The 17,847-nt window shown below is 46.8% G+C and overlaps 3 protein-coding genes and 1 pseudogene across 11 annotated transcripts; 1 reads left to right on the plus strand and 3 right to left on the minus strand.

The window, feature by feature from the left end:
• Window positions 1-42: 42 nt before the first annotated feature.
• LOC100825884 (putative cyclin-dependent kinase F-2) lies at window positions 43-1,176 on the minus strand. The gene has a single exon (XM_003561861.1). The coding sequence runs from the start codon at window positions 1,174-1,176 to the stop codon at window positions 43-45; it is 1,134 nt and encodes a 377-aa protein (XP_003561909.1).
• A 6,094-nt stretch (window positions 1,177-7,270) lies between these two features.
• Window positions 7,271-9,490, minus strand: LOC100826198 (annotated as a pseudogene).
• LOC100839338 (pentatricopeptide repeat-containing protein At3g29290) lies at window positions 9,105-13,332 on the minus strand. Of its 2 annotated transcripts, none has more exons than XM_014897103.2 (4): window positions 11,533-13,332; window positions 10,444-10,632; window positions 10,005-10,111; window positions 9,105-9,530 (listed from the first exon to the last, which is right to left on the minus strand). In XM_014897103.2, the coding sequence occupies exons 1-2, from the start codon at window positions 13,087-13,089 to the stop codon at window positions 10,465-10,467; spliced, it is 1,725 nt and encodes a 574-aa protein (XP_014752589.1). In that variant the 5' UTR covers window positions 13,090-13,332; the 3' UTR covers window positions 9,105-9,530; window positions 10,005-10,111; window positions 10,444-10,464. The 2 variants fall into 2 exon arrangements, with proteins under 2 accessions (XP_014752589.1, XP_003558514.1); XM_003558466.4 differs by having other exon boundaries at window positions 10,005-10,134.
• Window positions 13,333-14,771: 1,439 nt separating this feature from the next.
• On the plus strand, window positions 14,772-17,734 carry LOC100840049 (uncharacterized protein At3g61260). 8 transcript variants are annotated; one of them, XM_024457488.1, is made up of 6 exons: window positions 14,772-15,109; window positions 15,308-15,344; window positions 15,810-16,064; window positions 16,161-16,500; window positions 16,570-16,651; window positions 17,273-17,734. In XM_024457488.1, exons 3-6 carry the CDS (start codon window positions 15,815-15,817, stop codon window positions 17,459-17,461), a joined length of 861 nt encoding a protein of 286 aa, XP_024313256.1. In that variant the 5' UTR covers window positions 14,772-15,109; window positions 15,308-15,344; window positions 15,810-15,814; the 3' UTR covers window positions 17,462-17,734. The 8 variants fall into 8 exon arrangements, with proteins under 8 accessions (XP_024313256.1, XP_024313258.1, XP_024313255.1 ...); XM_024457490.1 differs by having other exon boundaries at window positions 14,772-15,073; XM_024457487.1 differs by having other exon boundaries at window positions 14,772-15,026.
• Window positions 17,735-17,847: the final 113 nt, after the last annotated feature.

Consider the following 17,847-nt stretch of genomic DNA (forward strand, 5'->3'; position numbering starts at 1 on the left):
GCACCGATCCGGCCAGTTCTACATCATCTACAGTTGGAAGAATTACACCGGCTGGCCCTTCGTCCACATCGCTAGGGGTATTCGCAGCACATTCTTCTTCGGCTTCTTGATCCGCAGCACGTTCTTCTTCTTCGCCGGTGTCGCCGGCGGGATGATCTCGATCGGCTGCACTACAGGAGGCGCGAACCATGGGAGCTCGAGCGCTGCGGCCGCCGTGAGGCGCTCGTCGGGGTTGCAAGCAAGCAGGCCTTCCAGGACCTGGAACCCGTCCTCGGACAGCATCTCTTGCGTGAACAGCTGCCCCAGCCCCGTCTTGTGCTGCCGCCCTTCTTCTTCTTCTTCGAGCCGGAACAGAAGCTGCGGCATCTCGGCGTGCGGCAGGGACGTGAACCCCGGCCACGTCTTCTCGTCCGGCAACCCCAGCACGCGGAAGATGTCCAGCAGCTGCCCGTCCTCGTCCCTGCCGTCGCCGAACAGAGTTTCGCCGGTGATGAGCTCGGCCATGACGCACCCCAGCGACCACGTGTCCAAGCGCGCGTCGTAGTCCGGCTTCCCCAGCAGCATCTCGGGCGCCATGTACGGCAGCGTGCCGGCCTCGGTGTACGGCGGCTCGGTCTTGAGGGACATGGCCAGCCCGAGGTCGCAGATCTTGGCGGTCTTGCCGTCGTCCCCGAGGAGGACGTTCTCCGGCTTGATGTCGCGGTGGACGATGCGGCGCTCGTGCATCTTCTTGGCGCCGGTCAGGAGCTGTAACATGAAGGACCGCACGGCGGACTCCGGGAGCGGCGGGTTGTGGCGCCTTTTCTGTAGGAAAGCGTGGAGGCTCGGGCCGCCGACGTACTCCATGGCGAGGCAGAGGCTGTTGGTGGGAAGGTCGTGCAGGAGGCCATGGGAGGCGACGACGTGAGGGTTCCCGTCGCAGGCTGCCTCCAGGAAGCGGGCCTCGCGCAGAACGTCGGCGGGCTCCCCGTCGAGCTCGTCGGGAGGGAGGGGGGACTTGATGGCCACGGTTTCGCCGGTGACGCGGTGGCGCGCCTTGATGACGGCGCCGAAGCCGCCCTTGCCGAGGCAGCACGTCTGCTCGTAGTCGGCGGTGCTGCCGATGCGGAAGCGCCGCCTCTTGCAGCAGGTTTCGTCGGCGGCGGCGGCAGGTGCAGGCCGCTTGCTGCACGCCATCGCAATCGCTCTCGCTCGAGGCGGGGAAATCGAGACGGGCGATCGAGGAGGGGATCAGGAGGATGAATCGATGAAGCGACGATCTGCACGCACATTTCGCATATAAACAGGATGAGAGGAGTAGTAGATCGGTCCCCGGGGCGAGTTCGGACACGGTTTCAAATCCCCGACGGAGGCGCTGCCGTAAATCCAACGCGTTCTGAATCTCGGTAGCAAGTTTCTGGCCGGATTGGAAACTGAATCTTGGAGAGGGGGTTGAACAGATACATCACCACTGCTGGTTTCGTTTGGCGGCGCAATAGCTTCTGGAACTGGTAGCTAATTTTCCGGATTGGAAGCTGAATCTCTTTTCTTGGCTTGGCTCTCTCCGACTTGCTACTGTCAGACCTTGGAGAGCGGGTTGAACCGTTGAAAATTTTGGGGACAAACTTCCAGTTTTTTCTGAAAATCTTGGAAGCAATATCAATCTTTTCAGAAGACACTGCATCACGCCCTGTTAGCTGTCAGACGAGTTTATCGGTAATAATACCTTTTCTTGACAGTAAGTATGACGGGAAGTACCTATGCCAACAAACCACTTTTTTTCTAGGATACACTAAAACGGGTGTATCATCTTTTATACTCCCTCTCACTCATATTAAGTGACTAAAATTTGCTCAAATATGAATGTATCTATATCCCAAAAGCGTCCAGATACATGTAATATTTCGTTGCTTAATATGCGACGGAGGGAGTAGAAGATTTTTGACTGGAGTTATTGGCAGACGGTGCGCCAACTCTATATATAAAGCCGACAGACAATTTGCCACAATATAAAAGCAAACAAATCATTTGGCATGACGATAAGATCAAAGCCGACAACATGGTTGCCAATATGTGATATAAGTGATGACAGACAGTTCACCGGTATGAGGTAGAATAGCTGATAGAATAACTGTCAGTATGAAGTAGAATAGCCGACAGCTTGTGTAGAACTTTTTTTTGGAAAAACTTTCATTTTGTGTGGAGTAGCTTCCAATTTTTTTTGGACTAACTCGATTTTTTGGGTTAATTTGATATATGCCACTGCAATTCATGCGAATTCGTAAAATGCCATTGCAATTTTCATCTATCGAGAAATGCCAACACCAATGTGTAGGTTTTTTTTATGAACGTCAATACAATCAGTCGAAAGATGCCACCTCGGTGGCATTTGCCCCCTCCTTTGCTGCTTGCTCGCTGACCTGTTCACGCTCGCCGCCGCCACTGCTGTCTGCTGGCGTGAGCAGCCACTCTCCCCTTGTCGCGCGTTTTGCCGCACACCACCGCTTCTTCCGTCGATGCTGCACGATTCCAATCATACGGGAGGAGGTGCCGAGAGCACATGGCCGCTCTATTCCTACGAAAACAGGCATGGGCAGCGCTGGCGGGATGACGGAAGGAGGCTCCGAGAGGCGGTGGCGACTGACAGCGACATGTGGTCGAGAAGCGGCGTGTGAAACTTCCAATAGTTGACAGTTGTGCTCCGGCGATAGTATGTAGGATTTAGGAGATGACGTGTCGGTTCTATACATTTGGGAAAGGGAACAAATAATGTAGGTCTAAAAAAAACTAGAGATTAGAAATGGATAGAAAAGAGGAATTTTTCTAAAAAAATAACTAAGTACTCCAGTGCTAACAGTAGCTTTCTTCTTACTGTCTGCCTATCTCTATCTATCTACGTAACGCGTACTGTATATGTGTCCATACCAATGACATACCACAAGAAATATTCTGTTGTGTTATATTTCTCGTATTTTCGAGGTGTCGCAGTGCATGGTGGCGTGTGTCCATCTAGACACGCCATTTGTCTGGCTAATCTGCGCAAGGCATGTGTGCACATATGCACGGTCTCTTACTTTCAGATGACTATCTGCCGGTGTCCTCGTCAGTCGTCTTTTTCTTTTCTAAAACGGAGGCAGAGAGATACAAGGTTCAATACAAGCCTCGAGAACAAGAGCCAGAATTTGAGCATGGGGCCAAGAGGACAATAATCGCACATATAGATGCAAGACAATATATATCCATGCCTTCGGCATTAAATTGTAAAAATATGCATACTGCCTTATAGTTTGCTTTTGGACTATTATCCGTTTCCAATTGGAGGGGCTGCATGCAAAACAAAAAGATGATAGTTGAGTTACTTAGTTGAGTTTGCTTTTGGACTATTTATTCCTTTGTATCTCATTTAGTGATTAGGGTTAGTTGAGAAAATTTAGAGCATCTAGCCTCTCTATGCCCTTCTTCATGTGGTGTACCTCTTGGTGCTGCGCCGAGGAACGTACGTGAGACCATCGCCGATCGATGAGTAGTTGTTGTGGCCATCGGCCGAAGAAATACAGACATATTAAATGCACACTAGTAATTTACAGAATGGTTGAGGATGCTCAATGTATCGATTCATCACATCAACTAGCTAGCTGAGTGATCAAAGGCCTAGGGTGTAATCCACTCCCGTGGCTGCCAAGCACTCATCGCCTTGGATGAAGCGTCGAACCGTGAATTACTCGACCTCTACTGCTTCTACGATCAGATGGATGCCTCCCCACTTGCCGTGGCAGGCGTGTCCGACCCGGTCCCAACAATTTTATATTCGTCCTAGAAGAACTAACTAATGTCAGGGCTGCCATTCCACTCGAGCCATCCCTTGGGAATTAACATGTTGTATTCCATGAAGACCACTCGTGCCAGTGGCCTACAGGGACGGCCAAGGTATGTGTCGACGCTGGTGAGGTTGTTGGACGAGATGACGTTGCAGAATTGGAACACAAAACTGTTTGCATCCTCAGTCTTTTTCATATGTTTGAGCCGTGATGATGTTACTTTACCCGTGAGGGGCAGCCGGGCGACGATGTCGCATTGCCGAAGATGAAATCCACCATGCCTTCGATGCGGTAGGCACATTTGCTTGTTCTTTTTGGTATACAAGGTGTCACTAGTTGAAGATAGGGGTGCTGCCCACAGACTCGCTTGTTGAAGACAGGGGGGCGCTGGCCCCTAGCCCTTTTTTTTATATCACTTACTCCAGTAATTATGCTTAATTGAGAAAAATAGAGCATCTAGACCTTCCTAATATTGTTTTTTAGCTAGCCTACGACATTAACTAGTACTTTTCGATTCCTGCAGCTGTCTATGGTCAAGGATTCATCGCGCGCGACATGACCATTAAGAACACGGCTAGTGCTGCCAAGAACCAAACAGTGGCCTTCCTGGCGATGTCCGACAAATGCGTGGTACCGCTGTTGCATCCGCGGTTCTCAAGGCACGGTCTGGGCCAAAAAAATACCAGCAGTTGTATCTGGAGTGCCGCATAGAAGGGAGGATGGATTTCATCTTCGGGGTTGTGACCGTCGTATTCCAGAAATGCGACATGATCACTCGGCGTCCCATCCAAGGCCAAAGCAACACCATCACTGCTCAGCGCCGTGAAGAGGCCAGGGATTCATCCGGTTTCACAGTTCTGCAACATTCTCTCCTCCGACGACCTTGCAGGAGTCGAAACATTCCTTGGCCGTCCGTGGAGGCCCTTCACACGAGTCGTCTTCATGGAGTGCAGCTTGTCCAAGATTATCACGCCGAAAAGGATGGCTCGAGTGGGAACCAAAGCTTCGTGTCAGAGGAATAGGCTTAATCTACGAGCTTTGATGCATGGATCTTAGACATGGAACAGATGCTTGGGGTAATAAGTTTTGGTGGTCAGTCGGGCGACGATGTCGCATTTTTGGAATATGGTTGTCGCATCGCCGAAGATGAAATCTACGATGCCTTTGATGCGGTAGTAGGTACATTTGACTGTTCTTTTTTGCAGTGTCACTAGTTGAAGCTAGGGGTGCCGCCCACTGACTCGCTGCCCCCCCCCCCCCCCCCGCCTCGTTTGTTGAAGGCAGGGGGCGCCGGCCCCCAGCCCTTTTTTTTATATCAGTTACTCCATTAATTAGGCTTAATTAAGAAAAAATAGAGCATCTGGAGCTTGCTAACATTGTTCTTTAGCTAGCCTAGGGTATTAACTAGTACTTTTCGATTCATAACCAAGCAGTGGCCTTCCTGGCGATATCCGACAAGTGCGTGGTGCACCGCTGTTGCATCCGCGGTTTTCAAGACACACTATGCGCCAAAAAAATACTGGCAGTTGTACCTGGAGTGCCACACAGAAGGGACGGTGGATGTCATCTTCGGGGCTGCGACCGCCGTATACAAGAAATGCCGGCGTCCCATCCAAGGCCAAAGCAACACCATCACTGCTCAGCGTTGTGAAGAGGCCAAGGATTCATCCGGTTTCGTCTTTCAGTTCTGCAACATTCTCTCCTACATTTGATTGTTCTTTTTGGCATTGTCACTAGTTTAAGCTAGGGGTGCCGCCCACAGACTCGCTGCCCCCTGCCTCGCTTGTTGAAGGCAGGGGACGCTGGCCCCAGCCCTTTTTTTGGATATCAGTTACTCCAGTAATTAGGCTTAATTGAGAAAAATAGAGCATCTGGAGCGGAGCTTGCTAATATTGTTCTTTAGCTAGCCTACGGTATTAACTAGTAATGTTCAATTCCTAACAAAGCATTGGCCTTCCTGGCGATGTCCGACAAGTCCGTGGTGCACGGCTGTTGCATCCGCGGTTTTCGAGACACGCTCCGGGCCAAAAAAATACCGGCAGCTGTACTTGTAGTGCCACATAGAAGGGACGGTTGATTTCATCTTCGGGGCTGCGACCGCTGTATTCCAGAAATGCGACATTGTCGCCCGGCGTCCCGTCCAAGGCCAAAGCAACACCATCACTGCTCAGTGTCGTGAAGAGGCCAAGGATTCATCCGGTTTCATCTTTCAGTTCTGCAACATTCTCTCCTACATTTGCTTGTTCTTTTTGGCATTGTCACTAGTTGAAGCTAGGGGTGCCGCCCACAAACTCGCTGCCCCCCTGCCTCGCTTGTTGAAGGTAGGGGGCTTGTGCGTTGAAACGCACACCATGCATGCAGGACCAATCGATGAGCTGGTTAAGACACATTGATTAGTTCGCTCGGCATGTGACGGATTACTCAAAAATTGCACGGGCACTGCCCAGGAGGCAGCAGAAGTGGCGATGAAATTGTTTCATCACTCAAATTTTTTAGCTGATCGGATTAATCCTCAACTCCTTATATACTCCACGATGAAGCTCTCGACTTTTCCGGAAAAAAAAAAGCTCTCGATAAAAAAACGTAAAATTCTTAATGCAACCAACAAGAAAACACTAAGGAGTTTGCAGCCAAAGATTATGCTGCCACCCATTGTGGTTGTAAACCTCCTTGAGAGCTCGCTCCACTTGAGTACAGGCAACCATAACCATAGGCTCGCCTGTCCACTTCCTGCTGCCCAGGAACGGAGCCAAGGGAAAGATAACATGCATAAGAGATAGAAATTATCGGTTATGATTAAAAATATAATTTCTCTAACCGGAATGTACTAGTATCGGATATTTATCCTTTAATTTTTTTTAACTGAATAGTATATTATTTACTGACAATATTTATCTTTTGGTTGATCTGAAATAGCACCGAGTCTTGCCATTTTTTGACGGATATAAGAGGGAAGCGCCAATAACTTCGTTGTGCAGTCCCTTGTTGCTGTTCTTCAGGGACAAACCTACTTCCTATTTCAAAGTTATGCTTCCTGCTGTCAAAATATTGTTCATTTTTGGAACGAGGCAAAAGCTTATTCAATGCATGATCCAGGGTGGTCAGTTTGTCACTCACTGGTGTTACAGCTTAAAAAATAAATTTGACTGTAAATCTTGGTTTTCAAGTTCTTCTTCCTAGTTATATGTTCTCCTCATTCCATAATCAGATCCCCCACCCCCTCTTGTTCCTCTTTTTCCAGATATTGATTAACAGCACGCGTACAATGCCCGGGTAAAGATGCCATCGCCAAAAATGGAGTCAACACTCAACAATGAAGTTTAATTTTTCTGCAGTAAAAAGTATAAATGTGTAACTTTTACAATGTTCCACAAAATATGGAACGAGGACAACCTCTGCAATTCTACATTCGATGCAGAGAGTACATTACATGGTTTACAGTTCAAAGGACATGGAGATCTTCTAGCATTAATTTACACATGGTTCAATCTAGGCAAAACTACAGCAGCTGGGGCTTTGTTCCACATCACCAGCGGAATTCGCAATACATTCTTCTTGTTCTTCAGTTCCGCCGCCGGTGGGATGTTGTTGATCTGCGCCTTCTTCCACATCGCCAGTGAAACCCTTGGCACGTTCTTCTTGGTCTTCTTGGATATCGCCCGTGGGATGTTCCTTTTGATCAGCAACACGTTCTTCTTCTGCGGGGGCTCCTTCTTCGCTGGTGTCGCCGGCGAGACGAACCATGGGAGCTTGAGCGCCGCGGACGCCGTGAGCCGCTTGTCGGGGTTGCATGTGAGAGGCCCTTCCAAGACCTAGAACCCCTCATCGGACAGCATCTCTTCGGAGAAGAAATCATCCAGGGTCCTCTTGTGCTGCCGTCCTTCCCTTCTTCGAGGTCGATCAGAAGTTGCACCATGGCGGCCCGCGGCAGCGATGCGAACTCCGGCCACGTCTTCTCGTCCAGCGACCCCAGCACGGGGAAGATGTCCAGCAGCTGCCCGATCTCGTCCCGGCCTCCTTGAACAGAGTTTCGCCGGTGATGAGTTCCGCCATGACGCAGCCCAGCGACCACGTGTCCGCGCGCGCGTCGTAGTCCGGCTTCCCCAGCAGCATCTCGGGCGCCATGTACGGCAGCGTTCCGGCCTCGGTGTACAGCGACTGGGTCGTGAGGGACATGGCGAGCCCAAGATCGCACATCTTGACGATCTTCCCGTCTTCCCCGACGAGGATGTTTGCCGGCTTGATGTCGCGGTGGACGATGCCGCGCTCGTGCATCTTCTCGGCGCCGGTCAGAAGCTGCCACATGAAGGAACGGACCGTGGACTCCGGGAGCCGCGGGCTCTGGTGCAGGAAAGCGTGGAGGCTCGGGCCGACGTACTCCATGGCGAGGCAGAGGTTCTTGGTCGGAAGATCGCGGACGAGGCCGTGAGAAGCGACGACGTACGGGTTTCCGGCGCTGGCTGCCTCCAGGAAGCGGGCCTCGTGCAGAAGCTCGTTGGCGGCGGCCGCGGCGGGCTTCCCGTTGATCACGTCGGGAGAGCGAAGGACCTTGATTGCGACGATCTTTCCCGTGGCGCGGTGGCGCGCCTTGACGACGAAGCCGAAGCTGCCCTCACCGAGGCAGCACATCTTGTCGTAGTCGGCGGTGCTGCCAATGCGGCCGGAGGCGCCGCCTCTTGCAGCAGCCGGTTGCTGATCCTCCTTGGACGCCGTCGAGGTCGGCGGCAGGTCGCTTGCAGAGGGCCATGGCGAATCGCGAGGTGGAGAGGATCAGAGGATGGATGGAGGAGAGTGGAGATGACGGTGGAGGAGGGCTCGCTGTCTCGCTGAGGTGATGAATTGATGAACCCTAGCTTCTGATTTGGGCGCATATGTAGAGGACGGATTGATGGGCAGAAAGAAGTAAGCTAGGGCACATTTCGGATTTGAAAGCCAGCTGCTGCCATCAATGTAACGCGGTAGTTGGTTTTTTTTGCTTGCGGCTCGCGTTTCCGCTTCTTGGCGTCGCAGTGGAATTATTGAAAGGAAATCGACCATTGTGCGGTCTCCGGACTCCGGTTGGATCTCGGTTGGACTCCGGTTGGATCTCGGTTGGATCTCGGTTGGACTCCGGCTGCTATGTCGGTGTATCCGTGACCATGGGGCATGGTTCCCGCGCCCCGATGCTGCTGCGCCGCCAGCGACCGCGTGGATAAGCCGCCGAGGCCGCGCAGATGTCTGATCCAAAACAAGGAAGGCAGTGTAAAAATCTGCTCTTATTACCGCACTGTAACAAAAAAGAAAAAAACAGACCAGCACACAGTAATCGATCCCAGCAGCCAAGATTTTCTCTTTCTCAATTGCAATTTGCGATTTTCTGTCAGAAACTTTGCACGTGCATTACCTACAGAACAGAGGACCATAGGATAACAGAATAGACACAAACTAGAAGAATATGGACTTATTACAAAGCACACATTAAGGTCAGTACTGCACTGAGCATAGTTACAGTAGGTTACATATGCGATTTCGCACTTGGATCTGTACAACTATAAGCCAGCTAGTGCTTAACAGTCAAGTCAGGAGGGCTCCTCTGCTGTAGCGACGTGCCGCAACTGCAACATCAACGACCTTGCCTGGCCATCTTGTGCCATCCCGATGCTCCGTGTTTTTGTCTGCACCTTCCTGGTTAATCTGATCCTGCCTCGGCCCATGGATGACTATGTTGTAGATCGAAGCATCTGGAGTGACCCCCTGCGATGTTCAGAAATGAAACGGTGATTCAAAAGCACTGAAATTGCGGTTAAGTTTGACAAAATCAAAGATGTGGGTACCAAATCTCAAACGGTTAGGTATGTATCGGAAAAGATTACTGCTGATTTCCATTAGGTAATGTAAAAATTCAAACGATTTCTTCAATCTTAATTTGTAAGTAACTAAAACCATGCAATAAAACAGTTCCTTTAGGCTAGTAAATGTGAAGAGCAAACAATTAGGTAGAAAATAAAGTCATGTGCATGGAAGTGGATTTTGTTTGTGTAAATATCAGAAATCAACTTGGAACATATACCATAGGACCAAGGCCCTCATATAGTTCAGAAGGATGATTAATATGTAACCAATAACTACTGAATGAACTCCCTCTTACAGCGATTGTAACAACATTTGAGTTGCAATGATATCCTTTTTCTCGCAAAAAAAAGAAAAGAAGAATGAACTCCCTCTTACCAGTATGAACATAGTAAATCTCAGCGACAAAATCGATTCTATAATATATGATGCCTCTTTCTCATCATCCCCTTTCGTTTACAGATGTTCCAGCCTCACCATGACCTCTGTTTGGTATGTGTCCCGGAACCTAGCAGAAACAAGAGAGACACAATATCAGAAAAGTAAATAGAGGTTGGAGCAACTGCCACAAGCACTAAGAGTATGATTGGTCAAATCTTTGATGCCACAGTTTGCTCTGAGCAAAATTTGCTACTGCTACTGCCTATTTGATTATAGTATAAAACTAAACTACTATCTATGTAACCACATGCCACAGGGAATTTATAGTTGCCAGCCTAATTTTTCCACTTTAATGTGTATCTTCACTCTAACAAGGAAACTGCTTGTTTCAGAGAGACACTAAGTTACATATGTGATTGCAGGTTTGGATCTGTACCTCAGTCAGGACTCAGGAGGGCTACTCCGCTCCTGCAATGTGCTGCAGCATGAACGACCTTGTCTTGCCATCTGGTTTCAGCCCAATGCTCCGCATTTTTGTGTACACCTTCCTAGCTAATCTGATCTTGCCTCGCAAACAAAGCCCTTGGATGACTGTGTTGTAGATCGAAGAATCTGGCTCGACCTCCTGCGATGTTCAGAATTTTTAGGTGACAGAATGAAATGGTGATTTGGAAGCACCACAATTAAGTCATCTGAAAAAAATCAATTGAGCGCGAAACCACAAGTAAGGGTTAATTTGATATGCCACTGCAATTTTGGTGAATTCAAAAAACGTCACTGCAATTCTCATCCTTTGAAAAATGCCACTGCAGTGGCATCTTTCAACCCCTTGTAGTGGCATTTTTTGAAGAATCTACATAATTGTAGTGGCATTTTCAAAAGATAAAAATTGCCAGTGGCATTTTCCGAATTCGCCAAAATTGCAGTGGCATATATCAAATTAACCCCTGGTTAGGTAGCACAAAAACTTAAATGGTTTCCTATATATTGATTACTTCTAATTTCCAACAGGTACATCCAAAATTTCAAAGTTAAAACCTTCTTTAACTGCAACTTGTAAGTAAATAAAACCATGCAATGTATTACTCGTACTACTTCAGCTAGTAAATGTGGACACCAAACAATTAAGCAGAAGATGTGCATGGAAGTAAACTTCATTTGTGCAAAGAACACAAATCTACTTGGATCTTGGAATAACAAATTATTGAAGTATACGCACTCAACAGTTAATGTACAACCATAGGCAAGAAGCTATTTAGGATTTTCATTTCCTATACACATAATTTCGCACCTTGAACAATTGAACTACAGCCGACAACACACTGGTAAACTCTGGCTTAACACTGATGACACTAACCTTGGAAGACTGCAGTATCGTCATAATGGTAATGTAGCTTTGAGGACTTAAGAATCTAAGGACCAAACATTTAGATGCTGGAGCGCTAGACCAGCCTCAATAGAGCCATTGGGAATTCAAAATCATTGCGAGCTCAACAGAACTAAAATAACAAAGATTGAAAAGTACCTCCAATATATCCTCTACTTTGTTCCAAAGAGATCCCCAGATGCAAGCTCTTATAACAGATAAATGTGTGAAGGTGTCTGGCGAGCACCTTTCATGAGTCATACGCTGGTACACTTTCAGAGCAACTTTTGGCTCGCAAGCAACCTCACAAGCACGTATCACATGATTGTAAGAAACCACTGAGATTTGCAGTTCGTTTTTTTCCATCATCCACAACAATTGCAAAGCATGCTCCCACTGACCAAGTCTTTCACAAGACATTAAAGCTATGTTGTAGAGATGACTGTTTAAGACTGATGAATGCTTGGATTTAATTCCTTGGAAAAGCTCTAGGGCGTCCCAACATCGACCAGACCTATATAACGCTGACAGTAATGCACTCCATGTATACTGATCGGGCTCGAGTCCTGAAGATGTTAGAAGATGGTACATCCTAAAGGCAAGTTCATCTTCACCAGCCTTCCCAAGTGAGTTGATAATCGAATTAAACACAATGATATTGGGCTTCATGCCAGCACTCAGCATTCTCCTAAATGTGGCCAGTGCAAACTCCCACCTCCCTTCTTTGGTGCATGAAGCAATAATGGCCTTCATTATATCTTCACTTGGATTAAGCCCATTGAGGAGCATTTCCTGGTAAGCAGCAATGGCTAACTCAGATTGTCCACATTGCACAAATGTGCTAACCAACAAATCGTATGTCATCAAGGTTCCACTTATAGAGTTCTCCACTAGCCTTCTCCACAGTTTCTCCACTTGCCTCCAGTCTTTTGCTCTTCCACAGGCAGATATCATTGTGTTGTAGACAATGACATCAAGCGTTCCTCTTGATTCCTTCCCCTCTTCAATCTCACTGAATATTTGCAAGGCAGAAACATAGCCCTCAGTAGATGCAACAGCCTTGAGTATCAAGGTATATGTATGCCCAGTAGCCAATCCTTTCCCCTTCATGAACTCAAACATCTTCATTGCATCTGTAGAATAACCTCTACGGACAAAACTAGCCAAAAGAGAGTTACAGGCATGAGCGTTAGGCTGCAAACCAGATGCGCGCATTGAATCAAACAGCTCTGTGGCACTCCTGACCTTGTTGGATTTGCTGAGATTTATCAACCTTCTGGACAGAATTTCCTCATCCCTCTCTTCCAGGAAGTGCAGCCTTGATCCTTCATGCACAAATTTATCTGGTGACTCCAAAACTGACGCCGGCGGCACACTTCTCGCGCGCGCCGGGTCCTTTTCCACCACGGCTGGCCTCGCTGGCCGCCGCCGGAGCCCGTGCCTCTTGTGATAATCGGAACCACCAGTACCAGGTCGTTCATCACCCATGCCCAAAATCCCCAAGACAACCTCCTCCTTGCCGGTGACATCAGATTCAAGTACACACGGAGCCGCTCTGCAAACACAAACTCCTCCCGCCATCACCATGCTGCTGCTTACCCGCCGGGCATCGCCTCCATTCCTTGGACGGGTTCCTGTGCCCTCGCCGCTACGCCGAGGCAGTTCCTGGCTGAAGCAACCCCGGCTTGTGCTGCAGCCGCTCCAAACTGCAGCCATGCCCGCCGGAAACGCAAACGAGGCACGCGGACCCCGCCAAACCCAAGCAGTGAAGGAACCACTGTTGGGGGAGCAGACCGAGCAGCCAGGGCCACCGCACTGGCGAACCAGCAGTCGGAGGAGCTCGTGCGCGCCGCGTGTACACGAATCGAGCCCCGCTAGGGCCAGGTCGAGGGCTCGTCGAAATTGCAAACGAAGGAGAACTGGAGAAGATGAGACATGAGAATGCCTTATCCGGTACTCCGGTTATCCCCTTTTCACTTCCTTTCCTCTGTCCCTATGTTGCAGCGGCCCCACTAAAAAATATATTCGTTGTTTTTCCGCAGATTTCTTTGGTTCCAAATATAGGGCTCGAAATTTTTAAAGGGCTCGAAAAGGATTTGTTTGCCCCCACCATCAACTTTTTATCTGGATCATGGAGTACAAAAACATAGTCACATTCCTATGAACTGAATTTAAGTGATCAGAGATGAACGTCCTCGCTCCAACCAGAGACGAAGCCAGAGATAAACAAGTTGTAGGACAGGATGCAGATAAACTTTCCCTCTTTCTAGGATCCTAAGGCACTAGAAAAGCATAGACCCCGTTTGGAACACAAGTCAGGAAAAGCATAGGGATATGAAAAATGTAGGAATTGAGATGACATGCCTCACAAATTCTATGAAGATTGAAAACATAAGAATAAAGAAGATTAGCCAATTGGAATACATGAAAAGGAAAGTACAAGAAACTTCAAATCAAATTGGTCTCTTGTGAAATCTTACTCAAACAAATTAAATCAACGAATCTCTTGAAGCAAACATGTTAGCGGATGAAAGAAATCTGTGCCTATTTAATTAGCCATGCACAAGGCAACTCATCAAACCTGTTAGCAGGCGAGATGCTTGCAGCCATTTCCACCCGCTTGAGTTCACCGGTGGCCGGACACCTAGCTCTACGAATTTCATGCGCCACATGCAAGGCCTCAACCTAGTCGTATCTGCTGCTCGGCCGCCGTTGCTGACTAGGAAGAAATCGTAACTCTCTTGCTGGGTTGGTTTCCGGATTTTCTATCGCTGTGCAGAGAAATGTTGGCAGTCTTGGTGGGCCTTCACGGGGGCGTTTTTGGCGCGAGCGAGCGAAACGCAGCAGCCAGAGCGCGCCAGGATTCTTTCCATTAGATCTGACCGGATGCTTTTTCCCCTGTAAAATGTGAAGGATATGAAGCCAATCTTGTGACATCCACTTTCCTATTCCTGTGTTCCAAAGGGCATCAAGGAAATTTTTTCTACGAAAATCCTATCCTACAAAATTCCTACGAGAATCCCGTGTTCCAAACGAGGCATAAAGGGAGAAATCTAGTATCCAGCTACCATACAGAACAGATTCAGCAGTTCTCGTAAAAGAACGAAGAGCTGAAACTGTGATCAGCATATTGACATGATGCATTCATTAGTAACCAATTAGCCATGTACACTTCGACACTGAACTGATCTGGCAGACTGGCACCTGCAAGTGATCAGCATATTGACACGATGCACTCGTAATTAACCAATTAGCTATGTACAGAGCACAAGAATCCTGCATAAGTAGGCATAAATATGGCACAAAAAAGATGCTGATTTGCATTAAGGAAAGTTATATATTATTCCCGGCTAGCTGTCTTTAGACTTGTGGCAAAAAAAAGGAAGCACAAGGAGGATTCTTGGAGGGAAGTGCAACCAAAAAGGGGTTAGATTCTTGAAGCCTTCCATGGGGTAAAGCAAATCCCATCTCCAAGACTCCAATGCTCTTGCCTGCCTCCAAGACAACGGTTTCCTTGCCCTCCTCCATCTCCCTCTCTTCAGCACCTCCAAATACAAGCAAACGATATTTAATGCAAGGCTTAGTGTGGCTTGGAGACGTTGCTTCTCTACAAATACATTGTGCGCCATGAACGGCGACCTGAAGACGCTAAGGTAAAGAACTGCGCACATGCAACATCTAGAGCTGGATTGGCTGAAAGGTTTGGAGTTCTCCGTCTCTGTTTGGCTGATTAACTGTGAGATTCTTCTCGATGCTGAAGTGTGAGATTCTTCTAGAACTGCATACATGCAACATCTAGAACAGCATGCAACATCTAGATTTCTTCTGACTTGATCTTTTCAAAATCTTTAAAGTTCTCAACACAAAATGTTTGTCAAAAAAATTCGTCAGTTTTTTACTTTGTTAGTCTAATTGTTCTTAGAACTTTTTGCAGGGTTCAATCTTCTGGAGTACTAGGAGAGAGAGTAAAGGTAGGCAAGCTTCAACGATACTGCCACAAAAAAATACAGCTTTCGTAAGAGGTACATATGTGATCAAAATTTCCTCTATCAGTTTGCAAACATACAATGCGCAAAAATATTTTCTATTGTTGTTCAGTGATCAGTAGTTTCCAGTTAAATTCATATCCTATAGCACTACAATGAAATCAGTTAATCCACATTGTAAAATGTAAATTATGGAACCTTCAGATATTCAGATGTTCTCAGTAAGAAACTACTCTTCAAATAGACAGTTAATCTACCGTGTAAATGTAAATTATGGAACCTTCAGATGTTCTGAGTACTACTGTTCAAAAAGATTGGTGTAGAAACCAGCTATAGTTTGTTCCTAATTGACTTTGTTGGCAAATCAAATTTTTGTTTAAAGAAACAAACCCATCAGGATGAACCAAATAAAAAAGGTAAACGGAACTGACTGGCATTGCCATTTGCCAGCGCAAATGAGTAGCGGTGAGGAATACAACACTGCATTTGCAGCCACAATTGCCGCGACAGCCTATGCAATCGCCATGCGAGAAGAGAAGCTAGCAGCTCAGAAGAAGCATACTCCCGTTAAGGGGCCAACTGCTGCGACTCCTGTCCAGCCACCAATCAAGAAGGGTGAAAGCATTAGAAAGCCTACAGGAAGCAGCAAGATCTCAAGCTGGTTCAGTGGCAAAGAGCCTGTAGAAGATGACTACGAGGGACCAGGTAACTATGATCCACTCCATCCCCATTCCTTGTTACTTCTACTGTAGCAAAACCCACAAAACCTCTTTACAATGCCAAATTGTGTTGCCGTTTCAGTCAATGTGTCGGTAAGGAGGCCACTGAAACCAGCAGAGAGAAAGCCTGAAGGCACAGGTTCAGATAAGAAAGTGCCACTGCCACTGCCACCAAAGATGTTTGATTCTGCTACAACTGTGAAGAAGGCTTCAAGTTCATCCAGAAAATCACCAGAGAAGAAAGGGAGCAAGAGGTTTGAGCAGGATCAGGCAATTCAGAAGGCACCATCTGCTGTCAGGCCAGCAACATCATATCAGTCGAGGCGTAATGACGATGGCACTGCTGGAGTAGCTGCTATTGCTGGCACACAAACCAAGGCTGATGCATGGGAGAAGGCAAAGCTTGCAAGAATCAGGGAGGAGTAAGTATAAATATTTCTTTTTTTGCTTATCATTTCGTGCAACTAAGCCTAACAAACTGCCAAATTTAGGTACGAGAAGATGATTGACACCATAGCTGAATGGGAGACTGAGAAGAAGGTGAAGGCCAAGCGCCAAAAAGAACAGAAAGAGGTTTTTATTGATTCAAAAACACAATTTCATACAGCAGAACAGTGTGGTTTTGATTGTTATTACTCCTTTGTTCCATAATATAAGGCGTATTGGGTTTCCTTAAGACAACAGTTGAATAAGAGTTACTCCCTCCTTTTCACAAATTTTGGCATGTTTGGTTTCGCTAAGACAAGGCTTTGAACAAGAATGACTAAATTAATGTGTGTTTTCATACATGAAATTTATATCAATAGATTTGTCTTCAAAAGTTCTTGCTAATAATTTTTATCATATAAATTACATATTAATAGAGTTATAATTGGTCAAAGCCTTGCCTTAACCAAATATGCCAACCTTTGTGAAAAGGAGGGAGTACTTTGTTATATGTGTTTTATATGACATTAAATTAGTACCACTGTTTTCAAAAGTACTTGCTGATAAATGTGATTCTGTATCATATAAACTACATATCAGTAGAGTAATTCTTAGTAGAAGCCTTGTCTTAACAAAACCTAACACACCATGTTCTGAAACAGAGGGATCGTTATTTTTGTGCAAAACAGAATAATTATCATGTTTCATGATACAGAAAAGTTACTAAATGGTGTGGCTGAACATACTGAGAACTTTGTTGAATTGTAGATTGAGTTGGACAAAATGAGAGCGAGGGTGCTGGAAGAATACAACAAGGAAATGGCAAGGGTCAATAAAATTGCCGGAGGAGCAAGGACAATGGCAGAGGAAAGGAAATATAATGACGAGAAAAAGATCAGAGATAAGGCGAAGAAGATTCGGTCTACAGGAAAGCTTCCCCGCGGATGCTGCTTTTGAGAAATATTCCCATACGATGAAATTGAAATGAAATGAAGGTCGCGTGTTGAAGGTCGCATAAGCCTCGCAATAGCCGTGTATTGCATGATAAACTGTATTTGGTTTGATGATTGATAATTGTATAGACTTGCATCCAACATGCAACAAAATAGCACATTCTACTAGAAGCAGCATAAACAAGTTTGAAGGATGTGGATGAAGAAAAGAATAAGAAATTATCTGTGCATAGATCTTCAAGATGAAGTATGAATATAGTCATTGCAATGGAACAAATTTACGAGCTCCACAGCGTAGGCCTATATTATAACAGATAAATACAACCCTGGCCACGAGGATACCAAAATTAACCTGAAAGCAAGTGCGGCATGTTTGTTAACGAAATTTCA

Source organism: Brachypodium distachyon, chromosome 1, assembly GCF_000005505.3.
Source record: "Brachypodium distachyon strain Bd21 chromosome 1, Brachypodium_distachyon_v3.0, whole genome shotgun sequence".
NCBI lineage: Eukaryota > Viridiplantae > Streptophyta > Magnoliopsida > Poales > Poaceae > Brachypodium > Brachypodium distachyon.

Excerpts from the sequence above, each read along its gene's own strand:
- LOC100825884 (XM_003561861.1), bottom strand. The coding sequence starts at position 1,176 with ATGGCGTGCAGCAAGCGGCCTGCACCTGCCGCCGCCGCCGACGAAACC.
- LOC100839338 (XM_014897103.2), bottom strand. The coding sequence starts at position 13,089 with ATGGCTGCAGTTTGGAGCGGCTGCAGCACAAGCCGGGGTTGCTTCAGC. Across the intron at positions 10,633-11,532 it reads AAGTAGAGGATATATTGGAG|GAGGTCGAGCCAGATTCTTC; the intron begins GTACTTTTCAAT and ends TGAACATCGCAG.
- LOC100840049 (XM_024457488.1), top strand. The coding sequence starts at position 15,815 with ATGAGTAGCGGTGAGGAATACAACACTGCATTTGCAGCCACAATTGCC. Across the intron at positions 16,065-16,160 it reads AGATGACTACGAGGGACCAG|TCAATGTGTCGGTAAGGAGG; the intron begins GTAACTATGATC and ends TTGCCGTTTCAG. Across the intron at positions 16,501-16,569 it reads CTTGCAAGAATCAGGGAGGA|GTACGAGAAGATGATTGACA; the intron begins GTAAGTATAAAT and ends TGCCAAATTTAG.